General features: G+C 41.4%; 1 protein-coding gene across 1 annotated transcript in view; it reads right to left on the bottom strand.

The window, feature by feature from the left end:
* Positions 1-1880: 1880 nt before the first annotated feature.
* The window catches only part of LOC102427006 (receptor-type tyrosine-protein phosphatase O-like), a gene marked incomplete at both ends in the record, with an annotated part of 54859 nt that continues 40844 nt past the window's right edge, over positions 1881-15895 (bottom strand). The window contains 5 exons of the mRNA XM_006108205.3: positions 1881-2003; positions 2226-2360; positions 2932-3008; positions 4105-4195; positions 12984-13065. Of these exons, the coding sequence (XP_006108267.2) occupies positions 1881-2003; positions 2226-2360; positions 2932-3008; positions 4105-4195; positions 12984-13065 (508 nt within the window). The remainder of the gene's footprint in view (positions 2004-2225; positions 2361-2931; positions 3009-4104; positions 4196-12983; positions 13066-15895) is intronic.

Raw genomic sequence — 15895 nt, 5'->3', positions numbered from 1 at the left:
CCTTCCCACACCCTGAGATGTACTCTCAGCATCCTTCTCGACCATCCACGGTCTCATCACTTCCCTCCTTCAACCTGCTTCCGTCCTTATTCCCTGCATGACTCGGAGCTTCAAATGTGACTCTTTTAGTCCCCACTAACTTATCAGCATAAAGATTTATTTTGCTCTTGCTATCAATATTCCAAACCCAGGCCTCACAAGGAACTAATTCATCCCCCTTCCCTCAAACTTGGTCAGAGCCCAGCACCCACTGAGCGGATGAAATACTCTATCATCATTTGGATGAGTTTGGCCTGACTGTGAGTTTGGAGCTAAAGTTTAGGTTCAGGTATTAAAGAGAAATGAATTCTAAAGTGTCAGTGGTCTTGGGCGGAGTAAAATTTGTATAAATAGAAATAAATGCATAAATGAAGTAGATAAACATATACATAATAAGATGTGTGTAAATATAACGAAGTCAGCACTTACTAGACCCTCTGTCCCCTCGGCACCTAAGGCCATACACCCCCAGCTGTACGCAGAGCCTCCCTCACTGCGGCTCTGTCCTAGACACACGGAGTCGGAAGTCTGCAAAATGCTGGCTGCCACTGCTGTTGTCTACAATAAGTATGGCAAGAAAGTAACCCAAGCATAATAAAATGTGCATGATTATTCAACACCATGAGGGTTTAAAGATACTCAATCACTAGATACTTTTAGTTGCCCAGAAAAGTTCATGAAAATGCTCATTCTTTTCAAATGCGGATGGCAGGCTTAGCACAAAGATTTGAACAGTGTTACATATTACAGTTGATCTGAAAATGTATGCAGCTAAAATAGTCAAGATCCTTCAAAAATAGGAAGCACTTAAATCAGTCTCTAGCAGCAAGGCAGGGGACTTGGTATCGGGCTGACCTCTGCCAGCTGAATAGCAAGGCACACATCAAGGAAGCGAAGGGGTTAGTGCTATTGTTTTTTTCTCCAATTCTTACTCAGTTCATGCCAAGTTTGAATACAGCAGGGATGTATTTTGTGGATGATGTCTGCAGCTCACCTGCACATGAACCTACTGCACATGCTCCAAGCCTGTCCTTAGAGAGGTGGCGGGAGGAACAGATGTGCTGACATCCTAGCAATCAGAAATCAATGGCATTTCAAAAGAGATGTGGAACCATGATTAATAATGTCCTGAAGTGCCCTAGCCAGTTTGGCTCAGAGGATAGAGTATCGGCCTGCAGACTGAAGGGCCCCAGGTTCAATTCTGCTCAAGGGCACATGCCTGGGTTGCGGGCTCCATCCCCAGTAGGGGGTGTGCAGGAGGCAGCCAATCAATGATTCTCTCTCCTCATTGATATTTCTATCTCGCTCTCCCTCTCCCTTCCTCTCTGAAATCAATAAAATAAAAATGCCCTGAAGTATCTTTGAAAATAATAAAAACCAAACCAGAAATAAAATAAGGGGGAAAAACAAAAACAAAAACAAAAACCAAACTACTAAATCATGGTTTAAGTGTTTAATTTAAAATGTAAGTGTGCCTTGCATATGCTAATTATACTCACATAAGCTTAGTATAAGTCATGAGAGCATGCCCCTCCTCAGTCAGGCCTGGGAGCAAGGCCCACATGTCTTCTATTGCCCTGGGCTAACCTGCCATGGGCAGGGCAGTCTCTCCCCATCCCCTTGGGCCCTGTAGGCCAGCATTTCATCCCACCAGGCTCCATGACATGGGGAACAAGGATATAGAACGTGGGCTTTTCCTCTTGAAGGAAGCAGTGTTGCAAAGCCTGAAGTGCTCATGATCTTGTTTGATGGTTGGTTGGTCTCCTGACACCTGGGGGCCGGGGGAGGGGGAGGTTCCCTCAGCCTGGGGACAGCATCTGACCTTGTGCTTCGTGACTTACATAGATGATCCGGAAGTGTCTGCAGGCCCAGTCATCCTGCTCTTCCTCCGAGATCATCTCCACGGTGATGTCTCCGTAAGTGATGGGCTCTTCCGTGAACGGCCAGTAATGGTCACATTTCACCTGAGGTGGAAACCACACAACATGTTCAAACAAACAAGCCGGGGGAGGCATGACGTCTGTGCTCTTTTAGGGAAAACGAAAGCACTTGTGTCTGAAGAAGTGTACGTGACACTGTGAGGTGAAATAGGAAGCAAGAGCAGGTTCTGTGTGGGTAAGCACTCCATCCACGGCGTGGCTGGTGCGGGTCTTCCTGCTGAGTGGGACAGCCCCGTAGGCACTTACCCTCCTTTTCTCATTGCACTGAGTGAGCATGACAATAATCTGAGACTTCTGCTGTAGGACCATCTTCCAGAAGTCATTTCTGGTTTCAGGCAGTGGCCCCTGTGTGGCGATATACTCCTGGGATGAGTTGTATCCCTGAAAGGTAAGTGACAGAGTTGTCACCTAAGGAACCAAGGCCGTTCTGCATAAATTAGAAAAACACTGAAAATGTACTGGCGATAAACCTGGCAATGGATCTCACATCTGTACCGTGTTCCCCTGTTCCCATGGAAGAGGCCTTCAGAGTGACTGACTGTATAGGTCAGTGTGATTTTAAGCATGATCCTTGGGAAGCCTATAAAATCACACCCTCACTTTCTAAAATGATAACTACTATCTTTATAGATATTTTAAAACACAGGTATTCAGGGGGAGCCCTTTGAGTTTGGCTGCCAAAAATATTTAAACACTAGAAAGATGATTTTTAATGTAATGACCTACTGTTTTCACTCGTCCTTTATAAGGAAATATGAACATAATTAATCTCTGGGATTCTTTGTTTCCTATTGTTTATTCTGAGATGAAATAGTGGAAACTGTTCTCTAGTAGAAGAATGGCTTTCTTTTAAACCGTTCGACGCACCCCTGTATCCCTGATGGGTTTTCCTCAGCCTGCGCTGGAATTTGGATGCCTGGTTTACTTTTTATTTTTTATTTCTTTTACTTACAGGAATGTAGTTGGCATTGATGTAGTCTGCTCCTTCCTCTTCATTCATGGAGATTAATCGCACTCGGCTAAAGTCATCTGTACAGAATCAGAAGAGAGGAAATGTTAAAAATTAGAGTGGAAGGAAGAATTGTCTAGATCCTGTCTTCCCAATATCAAATCAAAATTATCAGTGACAGAGTAGGGAGATAAAGCTGGTCTTAGCTTGATATGTTAGCCATACCTCAATTTTAGTTTCTCGTTTAAACAAATATATAAATTTCTCTCCATCACTATTTTCTCCCACCAGGTCTCCTGTCCTTTGAAGAATTAGATCCATCTTTTGGGGGAGATTGTGCAGAATATTTACAGAAACTAAAAAATTTGGTAGATTGTATGGAAGGCTACATACAGCATGTATCCTAACTATGTGATTGCCATTTCACATAGTGACATCCAAGAATGCATTACCTTTGGGAAATCTAGAAGAGAAAAGGGAATTGCATGGACTTTTTGTGAATAGAATTCAAATGAGAAAAATAAATTCTGAAATGTGTACAGATGTAAGGTGTTATAATGATAATGCTGCCTAAGATTATCCAGAAAACTTATTAAGGAAAAAATTATTTTTCTAGAGCTTTTTCACCCTCTTTTTTCTACTTTTCCATTCTGTCTTGGTTCCCCCTGGAGTATAGCAGAGAGGAAAGTTAAATCTATATTGGAATATATTTTAATTGTCCTGTTAGTTCTTCATATTACTTTTTCTTTGAATGTTGCTTTTATTAAAAAATGCTAAGCAACAAGAGAACTTGCCAGAAGTTAGAAAGAGGAGGCATTTTAACACACTGAGCTCCCTTTCCGTTTGCCGCCTTCCATTACCAATGAATTGACAGAATTCATTTTATGAGAGCACAAGTTATTTTATCCCTAATTTGGCTAAGACATTTGATCACTAAAGGGCCAAATGGTCAGTCTTTCCTGTTCAGATGCAATTCATTTAAAAGCATAATGATCACATCTTCCTACACACGATAGGATCTAATGACATCAGAGCACGGATTCGATCAGAGATGGCCTTGAAGATCCAGACCACAACTGGGTCTGGCCAGAGATTGATGAAGCTGATTAATTTGCATTTAATCATCCTTCGACCTTTGAAAGATATGAGTCAGACTGGCACTATTGACAATCTTACATGGTAGGATGTTTGTATAACGATTTTTACATCGGTTCAGTGGAAGGTCTGCAGCAAAGTGCGGAATATCCAGTCCAATCAATTTCAACTCCTGTAAGTGACAGAGAATAGATTTGAGATTTCCATACATACATGGTGTGGATTGGATGTTCACTTTAGACCATTCTTCACTCCAGCCTATAACAGAATCATCACACCCCCTTTGCCATATGAAGCTGCAGAGCTCCCTTTTGAAATAGAACATACTTCTCCACCCCACTCTTGTCTACTTGCTTTGGCCAATGAACTTGGGTAGGAATCATGTTCAATAAGAAGCTTTAAATGTGCTTGTTTGGTTTGGTTTACCCTCTTGTATTTCTGCCATCTGCCATGAAAAGAACATGAGTAGGGAAGCTGCAAGTCCCTAAATGAGGAGACATGTGAAACAGTCCTGACACTGACCCATGGCTGGAAGCAGAACTGTCCCTGCTATTCCACAGACCTGCAGTGAGAAAATTAATTGTTGCTGTAGGTCACTGAGATTTTGATGTTGTTTTGTGTATAATAGCATTATTGCAGAAACAGCTGACTAATATAATACATACATATCTTGGATAACCTGGTGATCATTTGGAGAAGGTAAGGATTATATGCATAATTCTCTGGGTGTGGAAAATCTGAAAACAAGTTTGAAAAGAAATCCATTTCAGATTTTAGGAGGTATAGAGTAACTAAAATGTATGCAGTTTGCACAAATATTTCCTATTCTCTGAGGAAATGTCAGTATTTCTCTTTTAGGCAATGAGCCTTAGAGAAAGTGGTAAAAGGAAGAATGAGGAACAATGAAGGAGTATTTTCCATGTAACAAGATGTTGGACAGGTACTTATAAATATGCTAGAGGCCCGGTGCACAAATTTGTGCAAGGGTTTCCCTTGGCCTGGCTGGCAATAGGGGCCAATTGGGGCTGGCCGGCCGGAGGTAGGGAACGTGGGAGGTTGGCTGTGGGAGCACACTGACCATCAGGGGGCAGCTCCTGCATTGAGTGTCTGCCCCCTGGTGGTCAGTGCGCGTCATAGCAAGTGGTCGACTGGTCGTTCGGTCATTCAGTCACTTAGGCTTTTATATATATATAGACTAGAGGCCCAGTGCATGGATTTGTGCACATTGAAAGGAAATTAATTAGAAGATGGCTGGCAGGGCGGGACTGGGCAAGATGGGCTTAACAGGCCCTGGAGCCAACCTTCCATGGTCCCTCCCCAGCTGGCCACACCTGCGGCAGCTCCAGGGTTCATAGGGTGTCTGCGGAGTGAGCAGGGTCCCTCAGGCAGGTGGGGTCCCTCAGGCTGGCCTGCGGGGATTGGGCTGAAACTAAAACCGGCAGTCCAACATCCCCTGAGGGGTCCTGGAGTGTGAGAGGGTACTCTGCAAAGTTGCTGTCACTTGGTAGCTCCTGTGTTGAGGGTCTGCCCCCTGGTGGTCATTGCGCATCATACCTATGGGTCAATCAGCTGGCCGACCGATTGGCTGTTCGCTTAGCCTTTTATATATATAGGTGGAAAGGAAACCTCAAAAATAAGGATGCATTAGTAGTGGGTAAGTGGAACCTGCAGTGAAAATAAGAACATCCAAATATCTGCCTGTGTGTATCAGTATTCTCATAAATTCTATATCAGAAGGTGAATTGATAGAGCGATTTTTCTATAAACTGACAACCACCACACCTCAAAAAGTTATGCTACTGGACAGATGATTTCTAAGCTGCTTTGTCCTGTGTTTGGTAGGAAACAAGAGTTGTTGTCAAACCACTTAGAGTTCCCTGGGGGCATCGTTCACGCTGTGGTCTGTGTGAATGGTGCTTCCTGAAATTGTATAGGCAAGACCAATGCAGCATACCTACTTATACCCCTCAACAAATTTGCGGGAAATATTAGTAAACAACATGTGTAACCATTTATAAGTGGGATTATCTATATAGTAATGCACTTTTCTATAAGACTATTAACTGAGCAATAGAGAAACCACTTGTACATTTTATTTACTCATGTAGGATGTTAATATTGCAAACAAGTTTTACTTGTCATAATTATTCCCAATTATTCTTTCAATCATAAGCTGGAGGAATACTTCTTAGAGAAAAGAGTTTTGAGAGTCTTTGAAAGACTTTCAAAGGGAGTTGGACACATTTGATGACATTTTGAGAGACTGAACAATGATCTCTCCTTCATGATTCTTTTGTCTTGATTCCAGTGCTCTTTGCAAAGCATATGCTTCTGAATCCAGTTCTTGAAGTTCAGTGTGTGTGCTTAATGGCGTTGGGAGGCAAGCCTGTGGCCAACAAGGATGAACCAACCAAAATTGTCCAGATTTCTCGGTTCCTCTGCTCCCATCGTACTATGACTTTTCTAGCTCACAAAATCTCAAGCTTTTTGACCTAAATTGAAGCATTGTAAAGACATACTATTGGTATACTAACTTTGATCCTTAATTCACAAAATTAGAAGTTTTTCTATCTTAATCAAAACCCTTGCTTGCCAAATGCCTTTAAATGTCACTGTTATTGCTGGTTTTTCCATTTTCGAGGGTTTTTCAAATCATTCTTGTAAGAAATGAAACCTGGTTTTAGCAACTTCAACTAAATCAGTGTTAGGTTAGGTTGTTTTGGCAGCTATACGCTCATTTAAATGATGCTTCTGTTGTTTATTTTGGAAATATACCTCCTTTAAAGAGTGCCTTTATACCCTGGCCGGTGTGTCTTAATGGTTGACCGATGCACCAGGAGGTCACTGGTTCCATTCCCAGTCAGGGCACAAGCCTGGGTTGCAGGGATAGTGCAGGAGGCAGCTGATTGATGTTTCTCTCTCATCAATGTTTCTATCTCTCTCTCTATCTCCCTTCCTTTCTCTCTAAAAATCAATAAAAACATCTTTTTTTAAATAGCGCCTTTATAGATAGCTTGTCAAAACATCTGGCTCATTTTGGGGTACCACTTAAACTGTAGGGGCTTGAAAAAGTAGTTCAATTCTCGTTCACATCAGTGTAATTATTTGTAAGATAAGGCTAATAATTTCTCCACACCTCACTGGTGTACAGTGACCACCAAACGGAATGATTAAACCCAACATATTAATGCAGAACTATGGATAATGGTTGTGAAATGTGTCTGTTTGCCTAGCCCCACAATTCTCCACCCTTTGCCATTTGTACTAACAGACCAGCAACTCTTCCCCCAAGTCCCCTGCTTTGAGGACAGACTGATAAGCCACAGGAAAGGGCGTCAGATACGAAAGAAATGGTGGAAACAGATTGTGGCAGAGAGCTGGGGCACATATGGACGCTGAGTAGCTGATAGAACTTTAATTGTGAGTTGCCTCCCTGCGGTAAATGCCCTAAGTTGATAAGAGAGGTTTAATTGGCTGAACACTGTGAATGTAAATTGCCAGAGCTGAATTGCAGCAAAGGAGGAACCGCATGTACACACAACATGCTCGCAATCTTTTGAAATTCAGCCTGTCGCTAAGTGGAAAATGGAACACACAGTTTCCAGCTCAGTAGCTTTGCAGTTATTTTCTTTCTAACCATATGGAATCTCCAGAGGCTTAAAGCTCCAGAAAGTCTAAGTATGAGGGGATGGCCTGAAACCAGCATAAATCATTTTTGAATTTTCTCTTGCTAGTTTTGATTCTAATATAATTTATCATCATGAGTTTGTTTGTTTTTTTCTAGGCCACAGAGTCACCATATGAATGGTGGTCCCCCCCAAAAGATATGTCCACATCGTAACCCCCAGAACCTGTGAATGTGGCCTTACTTGGAAGGAGGGTGTTCATAGATGTAATTAAGTTAAGGATCATGAGACAAGTCCTTTTTGCATTAACCAGGTGGGCCCTAAATCTAATGACAAGTGTTCTTATGAAAGGGTGGAGAGGAGAAGGCCATTTAAAGGTGGAGGCACAGATGTGAGTTAGGCAGCTGCAAGCCAAGGAATGCCTGGAGCCATCAGAAATGGAAGGTTCTCCTTTGCAGCCTTCAGAGGGAGCATGGCCCTGCTAACACTTTGATTTTGGACTTCTGGCCTCTAGAATTGTGAGAGAATAAATTTCTGTTGCTTACAGCCACCAAGATTATGGTAATTTGTTATGGCAACCCTAGGAAACCAATACAGTCACCAAGGCCCAATGGAAGTCCATCCTCTGTGGCTGTGTTTGAAGCCTGCAAGTCTTGAAAAGCAAAGCTGTATATGTGCACGGTGCTAGTTGTATCTTTCCAATCTCTGCGTTGTCATCATATGGCAGTCTCCTTGTTTCTGAATTGTCGCATAGCTGTCTTTTCATAAGGACTTCCACTGTACTGTAGTAAGACCTCATCTTAACTAATTATATCCGCAAATGACCCTATTTCCAAGTAAGGAAGAATGGGGTGCAGCAGTGATGGGAGTCTTGGGCAGGTGATGGAAGATGGCTAGGAAGAAAGTCAACCTCAGGAGTGTCTAGCAATCGCTACCAGGGCTTTGGGCTCAAGGATGGGATTTAGGGACAACACTCCAATCACTGGACACATTACTGTTACAGGCACTTGGGAACAGAGGAAATTAGAAATGAGAGGAAAGAAAACTCAGGTCTGGAGCAATGTATGATTCCTGGTGTTGGAGAGGGTTCAAGGCAACATTTTTCAACAAGAACTGCAGGTAGGTCTCTAGTGAACTGGACTGAAACACGGGTAAGAACAGTGCAAATGAAAGCTACTCCCAGAAATCAGAGGCCATCCCTTGTGGACTATATGAGAAGTAAAGTAGTTTTGCTTTTATCTTTGTAGACACACATTCCACTAGCATCCCAATCAAACACAAAACACAGAAAATAATGGCAGAATGAGCAGTAGGAGGTATGTTTCGTGGGCTTTCATATTTCAAGCTCTAAAGTCTGGCTCTTCAAAACCTTCTCCATCTGAGACATAAGAAATGAGGAATTGAATCTAATCCCTGGTTCCCAAACCTCCCTAAGATAAGATGTATATTTTTGCTAGAAGGATAATCAGTCTTTCTAGTAGATGCAAAAATCAGATGCATAGTGAAGAGTAATTTATTCAGTGAATGCAAATTAGCAACTTGTATAGTTTCATGTATGACTTATAGATGTATTGGTTGTATATATAAATCTAGACATTAGTTTCAATTTGCATAATGCTTACAAGTGATGAAATTTCTCTATATGGGTGTGCTCTTTCAATGTCAGAATAAAAATGAATACAACTATTAAGCATTAATATAAACAGAACAAATAACTGTCCAGCCAATGGATTTAGCTAAACCAGCTGACTGAGCCATCTTAACACCCTCTGGGGTTTCCATTACAGAGGAAACATTTTTGTCCCTTAAGCCTCAATTAATATCAACTTCAGGAAAATTTGAGGGCTGCCATGTGGAAGGTCCAATATGCAACCTGAAGTCAGGTGTGGGAGTACAATGTGTCTTTGAAAGTAGAGGAAGATACCATGAGGATGTAGGGTGGGTAGGGTTGGGAACTGGCAATATCTGGGAGGGTGTCAAATGAAAAAGAAAGTGAGTCAGACTAGTGGGTCACTGCTTGAGCAAATGTTAGTTCAAAACAAACAATCTGAGCTTGTGATTTAAATAAATCAGAATTCTGGAGAGTAATTTGTATTTTCTCACCATGCCAAGGACACCAAATAAATTATATATATATATATCAGGACTTGACACCAAATGAATTACATATATGACCAGTAATACTCTAAGAACAAAGATTTATGGGGAAAAAACTTCATAATAAATAAAAATACTAAATACTCCTTCAAATCACGGTGTGATGGTTAATTTGATGTGTCAGCTTGGCAAGGTTATAGCACCAAGATGCTTGGTCAGACATCAAGTCCAGATGTCCTGTGTAAGTATTTTTTTAGATGTGATTAACATGTCAATCAGGAGTAGACTTTGAGAAAGCAGATTAGCCTTCAAAATGTGAGTGGATCTTATCTAGTAAATCGAAGACCTTAAGAGGAAAGATGGAAGTCCCCGGAGGAGGAAGGAATTCTGCTTCCAGACTTCGGACTTGAGCGGCAACATCACCTCTTCCCCGGGTCCCCAGCCTGCCCTGCAGATTTCACACTTGCTAGTTCTGGCAGTCATGTGAGCCAATTTCTTAAAATAAATCTCTCCATCTCGCTTTCTCTAAATCCTATTATATCATCTATCTATCTACTTATCTATCTATCTATCTATCTATCTATCTATCTATTATCTATCTATCTATCTATCTATCTATCTATCTATCCCATTTCTCTGCAGAATCCTGACCATCACACGTGAGTATTAAAGCTTGGATGTATCCATACCTCACATTTAGTCCAGTATTCTCAGTAGACTACTATTATCTTGGGACAATTCTTTGCTGTGTGGGACTGTCCCACTTATTAAAGAACATTTAGCATCCCTGTTTCTCTCCCCACTAAATACCACTAGTAGGTTACTCCCAGGCCATATGACAACCAAAAAACAAAAACAAGAACACCACCACCACCAACAACAAAAAGAACACTCCTACACATCTGCAAACCCTGACTAGGGAACTGCCTGGTACTGGCCCCATTGAGAATCACGGATTCAGTGAAGCCTACCATTTTATAGATGAAGAAACTCAGGTGATGACAAATTTGATTTTTTCAATATTAATTAGTGGCAAAATGGTAGGGAGGACCCAGGTTTTTGAATTCTCAGTTTAGTACATTCCTATATCCTTTATAAATTCTGTGAGATAAGCCTAGATGTGTTTAACATCAAAAGCCCTCAATATATTAAAAAGTGAGCATTTAGCACATAAAATTTACAATTCTACTTCTCACATTTTTGAAGCATCTGCAGCTGGGATCTAATCCCTCACTGTTTGGTTATCCCAGTGTCCTTGCTTTGAAAATAACGGTCTCCTTCGATTTAGCTTAGTGCTTCCAGTAAGAGCTGCTCTATTCTTAGGTGATTCTGCCCTCCCTGGCTGTGGTTGGTTTGAGTGGACATCATGGCCTAGGCCAGCCAATCAGAATCATCCCCTGTTAATTTTCAAAATATGAACAAGAGAGTCAAGAGTTCCCATTGGAAACCATGGAAACTATATGATAAGACACAGAGGTTTTTGGTGGTCATGTTTGCCATAGAGACAGAGGTTGGCTTATAGTGAAAGAAAGTGAAGCCAAGACAGAGAGAGAAGCAGAAGTGAGAAATCAAAAGAGGTCTCTGCAGGGGCGTGGCCTCTGGTTCCAATCATACTTTTGACAGGGCTGCTTCCCTGCCCTCCTGGTTCAGCTACTCATTCTTCCCTTTGATCACATGACATAACTTAGCATCCTTGGAATGAATTCCATTTTTCTTTGGTCTAAACTAGTTTGGATTGTGTTCCTGTCATGGACAACTAAAATAATCTTTTCTTTTTACAAAAAATAAAAGACTAATTTAATTTCTAAAATAATAATGCATTTCAGAAGCACAGTAATAGTTATACCAAAGTTTGACGGGAGGTACTCCTCATCCTCCCAGCAAAGGCAGGGATGTAGCTGTGTCACTAAGGTCGTATAATCTTGTAGAAATTAAGAGGTTGTGGCTTCAATGAGGTTGAAAGTGTACCTACATCATAATCTTCATCATTAGAACTATCTAGCTATTTATATTTTCTAAGTTGGGCTTATGTTTTCTTATAAAACTCTCCTTTCATTGATATACTTTCTGAAATGACATCCTCACCATAGATCTCCAATTCAAATGGAATTTCTGCTCTTTGAGATACAGCATTTGGTGCAACATCTATAATTTCTTATGCACCTGCACGCAATGGCTAACTGAACTAGGCTCTATGTGGAATTTCTCATGACACAGGTGGTAGTTAGGGGCTTTGTATCTGATGACATCTGAAGTTCTCATCCTTAACGTCCCTGTTAGAATTTCCACACCAGGATTCCCCATTTCTTGCAGACCAAAGCTGTCCTTGGCTGATGGGTGGAAAGAAGAAATTAATATGAATAATGAGGAGGAAGGAACTACATTCTACAACCTGCTATTTCACAGGAAAGAGCACCTTTAAGGCTTTAAAAAAAATCCACAGTATTTAGAAAAGTCACTTTGTTTTTCCATTTTCTCTGACTCCCCTGAATCATGGACCCCCCGTAGAAAGCTGAAGATGTGCCCGTCCAGACTGTGCTATGCGCTGTGAAATCCATGGGAAGAGAATGTGAGGACCAGTGATAGTCCTCACACTGCTGAGATCCAGGCTTACTCATTCCCATGCGCTCTGACACATGGTCTTGGACTCAAACAAATATGTGTGCCTCAGAAATAGGAGGTGGTGCCAACTCTTTTCTTCCACACAAACCATGTCTAATTCTCCCCAATTTCTCCAAGAAAAGGAAAGAAAACTTCACAAGGAAATATTAAGTAAAATGCCAAGAGTCCTATAGGCAGAAGAGCCCCACCATAGACTCTTAAATGCCCATAAGACAAACAGGTCCATTTCATCCACCATACGGTGGCCCAAGTGGCATGAGACACACACTAAAAATCCCCTGAAAGTGAAATTCTGTTGCCAATCTCAATCGTCAGCTTGCTTTCCCCTGCAGTCTCAAGCACCTTGATTTTCAATGGTAACCTCTCCCATAACTACGTTTGTTCACCTCAGTGCCTGAATCTCCTTTCCTTCATCTGTGCCCCCAGTCCTGACCTAGTAACTAAGAGCTGACATCCTATTTCTGAACCTGAAGATCAGACACTCCTGAGCCCATCCTGTTTATGATGTAACCTAATTCCAGGTGCTGCCCAGTGAGCAGGGACAGGACACCAACCCAAACCTGCCAGTCCCCTTGCCCCATCTACCAGAAGGCAGGGTCTGCTTTATTCACTCACCTCGAATTGAAGAGAAAATTTATAGTCAGAGTCTTTGGCCATATCCCTGATGTAGGCGTCAAAGTCGTCCAGTTGAACCGGGCTTTGTCAAACACAAAGAAAAGTATGTTTTAAAAACCCTATGGACAGGTATTGTTTAACACTGTACTTCTCAAACATGAACACTTTTCTCAGAGAAAATAGTTTTGCTTCCTAAAGGTTAGCACTCTGCTTTTTGTTGTTTGTTTTTTTGATTAAAGTCACTAGTCCCTACTATATTGTAATTAAAAAGAGAGCCATCTATATGAAGCATCCTTGAGATAGGAGATATCTTTAGATTTTCAATTTACTCCAGCAGTAAAATAGTATATACCTGAAAACTCACACATATACTCATATGTGTGGTTTCTAGAAAATTCTGGTTTATGGGGGAAAAAATACGGATTAGACCCTGCAGACTTGTAGGAGTTATGGTTTTACTTTACTTTCTGTGTGATCTTGGAGATTTTACCTAACTCTTCTGAGATTCAGCATTCTCAGCTATGGAATACTGTTATCATACCACCTCACCGTATGTTAAAGAACCTTGCCAGTTTAAATAAGCTTTACAAGTGTAAGGAATTGGGTGCTGACTACACTGTCTCCCCAGGACAGAGGCAGAATTGTGGGTGGAGCAATAGATCCAGAGAGCTGCCAGGGCCTCACTTTGAAAGCGATGCTTAGAGGTTTGCATATCTATCAAATGACATGCAGGTTCAGAGGTACCATCTAATAAGACATCCAAGCATATGTTTCTACGTCTGTAGCAAAAGTTCTCACCTCTTCTCTTGTTTTTTTTTTTTTTTAAGTAAAGATTATGGCTTATTTCCTGTAGTTTTCCTTTTTTTCTTTTTAAATATATTTTTATTGTTGATAGTATTATAGATATCTCCCATTTCCCTCTTTCCCCCCCTCTTCTCAGCCTCTATCCAGCACCCCAGGGCTTCACTACCCTATTGCCCGTGTCCATGGGCTATGCATATAAGTATATAAGTTCTTTGGTTTATCTCTTCTCGTCTCCCCCAACTCCATATTGAGGTATGTCAGGCTGTTCCATGCCTCCCTGCTTTGGGTCTTATTTTGTTGGTCAATTCATTTTGTTCATTAGATTCCACAAATAAGTGAGATTATGTGATATTTGTCTTTCTCAGATTGGCTTATTTCACTTGGCATAATATTTTTCAGGTCCATCCATGCCGTCTCCAATAGTTTTCTATAGCTGCTTACTGCGCCTATACTCTACCTAGACTGACCTGCTCCCTAAGCTTCTGCAGCATGCTGTCTTCTGCCACCTACCCCAAGCCTTCTACTCTGTCAGGGTCCACATAGTTGCCCTTTCTTTTAGTCTTGTTGCAAGTTACTCAGCTTATGTCATCTACAGGTGGCCTTGTATCTTCATAGCAAATACACAGTTCTTAATAGCTATTTGTTTAAAGTTGTTGATTAGCTAATCTGATAGTTAACTTATTTTACTAGATTTTAAAGGCCATTAATACCTCCCAGATAATACATTTAAACTTTAATGGTTTTTCTTAATAATAATAACAACACTAGTGAGTTATATACACCTAAAATATTTACATATGTTATCTTGCTTGATTGATGGTAAGATAGACATGGCCAACATTACCCCATGCTCCAGATGAGAGAGTCAAGGCTAAGAGAATCAAGGGAGTAGTCCAAGACCACATGACCACTGAGCCGTACAACTCTGGCTGGAACCCAGAGAGAATGATTTCCGGTTAAAAGCTTTTGTACTTCAAACTTGCCGTCCTTCCCCCAAAATGGCTAAACGTGGGAGCATCAATAGGAACAGCAAGTCAGAGAAAATATTTAGGGGTTAGAAAAAGCAAAAGCAGGAAAAAGAGGGAAAAGAGAGAGACAGAGAAAGAACCAGAAACATCAGGGAGAGGATGATGAGGAGAAGGATGAGAAAAAGGAAGCTGGGAGGGAGCAGAGATGAGCAGGACAAAGATTTAGAGGGAAAGGGGGGAAGGAGAAGGTGCAGGAAAGGAGTGATGGGATGAAGATGGAAAAGGAGAGCCAAAGGGATATGGTGGTTGGGGGCATTTGGGGTGAAAGAGAAAAAGTAAAAAGAAAGTAAGTAGAAAGTTGGGGAGGAGGGTGAGAAAGCGCCCCAATACATGGCTTTGGAGAAGGAGATCGGCTTAGAGGGAAAACGAGAAGAGGGAATGAGGAAGCTGGCTTGATGCAATGTTCTGGCTTGTGGGCAGTTTCCACCACCCCTAACCTCTACCCAAACTTCTGTCCACATCCTGCTTCTCCTTCTCCTCTCTGCCTGGGCCTTGGGAGGAGCAAATCCTGATGGCGTCTCACTTTTTGGTTCTGAGACCCTGTCTTTTAACTGTTCTAGCCTATGCTTCTCTATCTCATGTAACAACCCAACAGATAATTTGGGCAACAAAGTCTTTCTGTTTCTGTCAAGTCATTCCTTCCAGGTGACAGTACCTCTCCTCTCTTCAGGCCAGTCTTGTGTCTCCTACATCACTTGGTATATGCCAATGGATGCATACCGATTTGAAATAGATTTAGGAAAAAATTATTCTGTCATTTACATGTGCTAAAATATGATGTCACTCAAGGCTATATAGAAATATTTTTGCATCAACTTTTTTGTATTATGTGCTCTGTGACTTTGTCCTCATTGGCATAGATGCCATAGATCTGGCTGGAACCCCTAATTGCCTCAGATTAATTCACCAGTATTCTATCCTGGGCAAGTGTCAAGGATGAGCTCTATTTATAGATGTTCCACTCTTTATATGCACAGTTTAAGTGAAGGCCTGGAGGTGAACATCTAATTAGGCTTTTGAAATCAACTGATGGTTAATTTTCACCCATCAGAATCTTAATTCTTATGACTTAACAGTTCA

The sequence above is a fragment of the Myotis lucifugus genome, unplaced genomic scaffold (assembly GCF_000147115.1).
Source record: "Myotis lucifugus unplaced genomic scaffold, Myoluc2.0 scaffold_1895, whole genome shotgun sequence".
In the NCBI taxonomy this organism is placed as follows: Eukaryota; Metazoa; Chordata; class Mammalia; order Chiroptera; family Vespertilionidae; genus Myotis; species Myotis lucifugus.
This window is presented reverse-complemented; position numbering and strand designations above follow the sequence as displayed.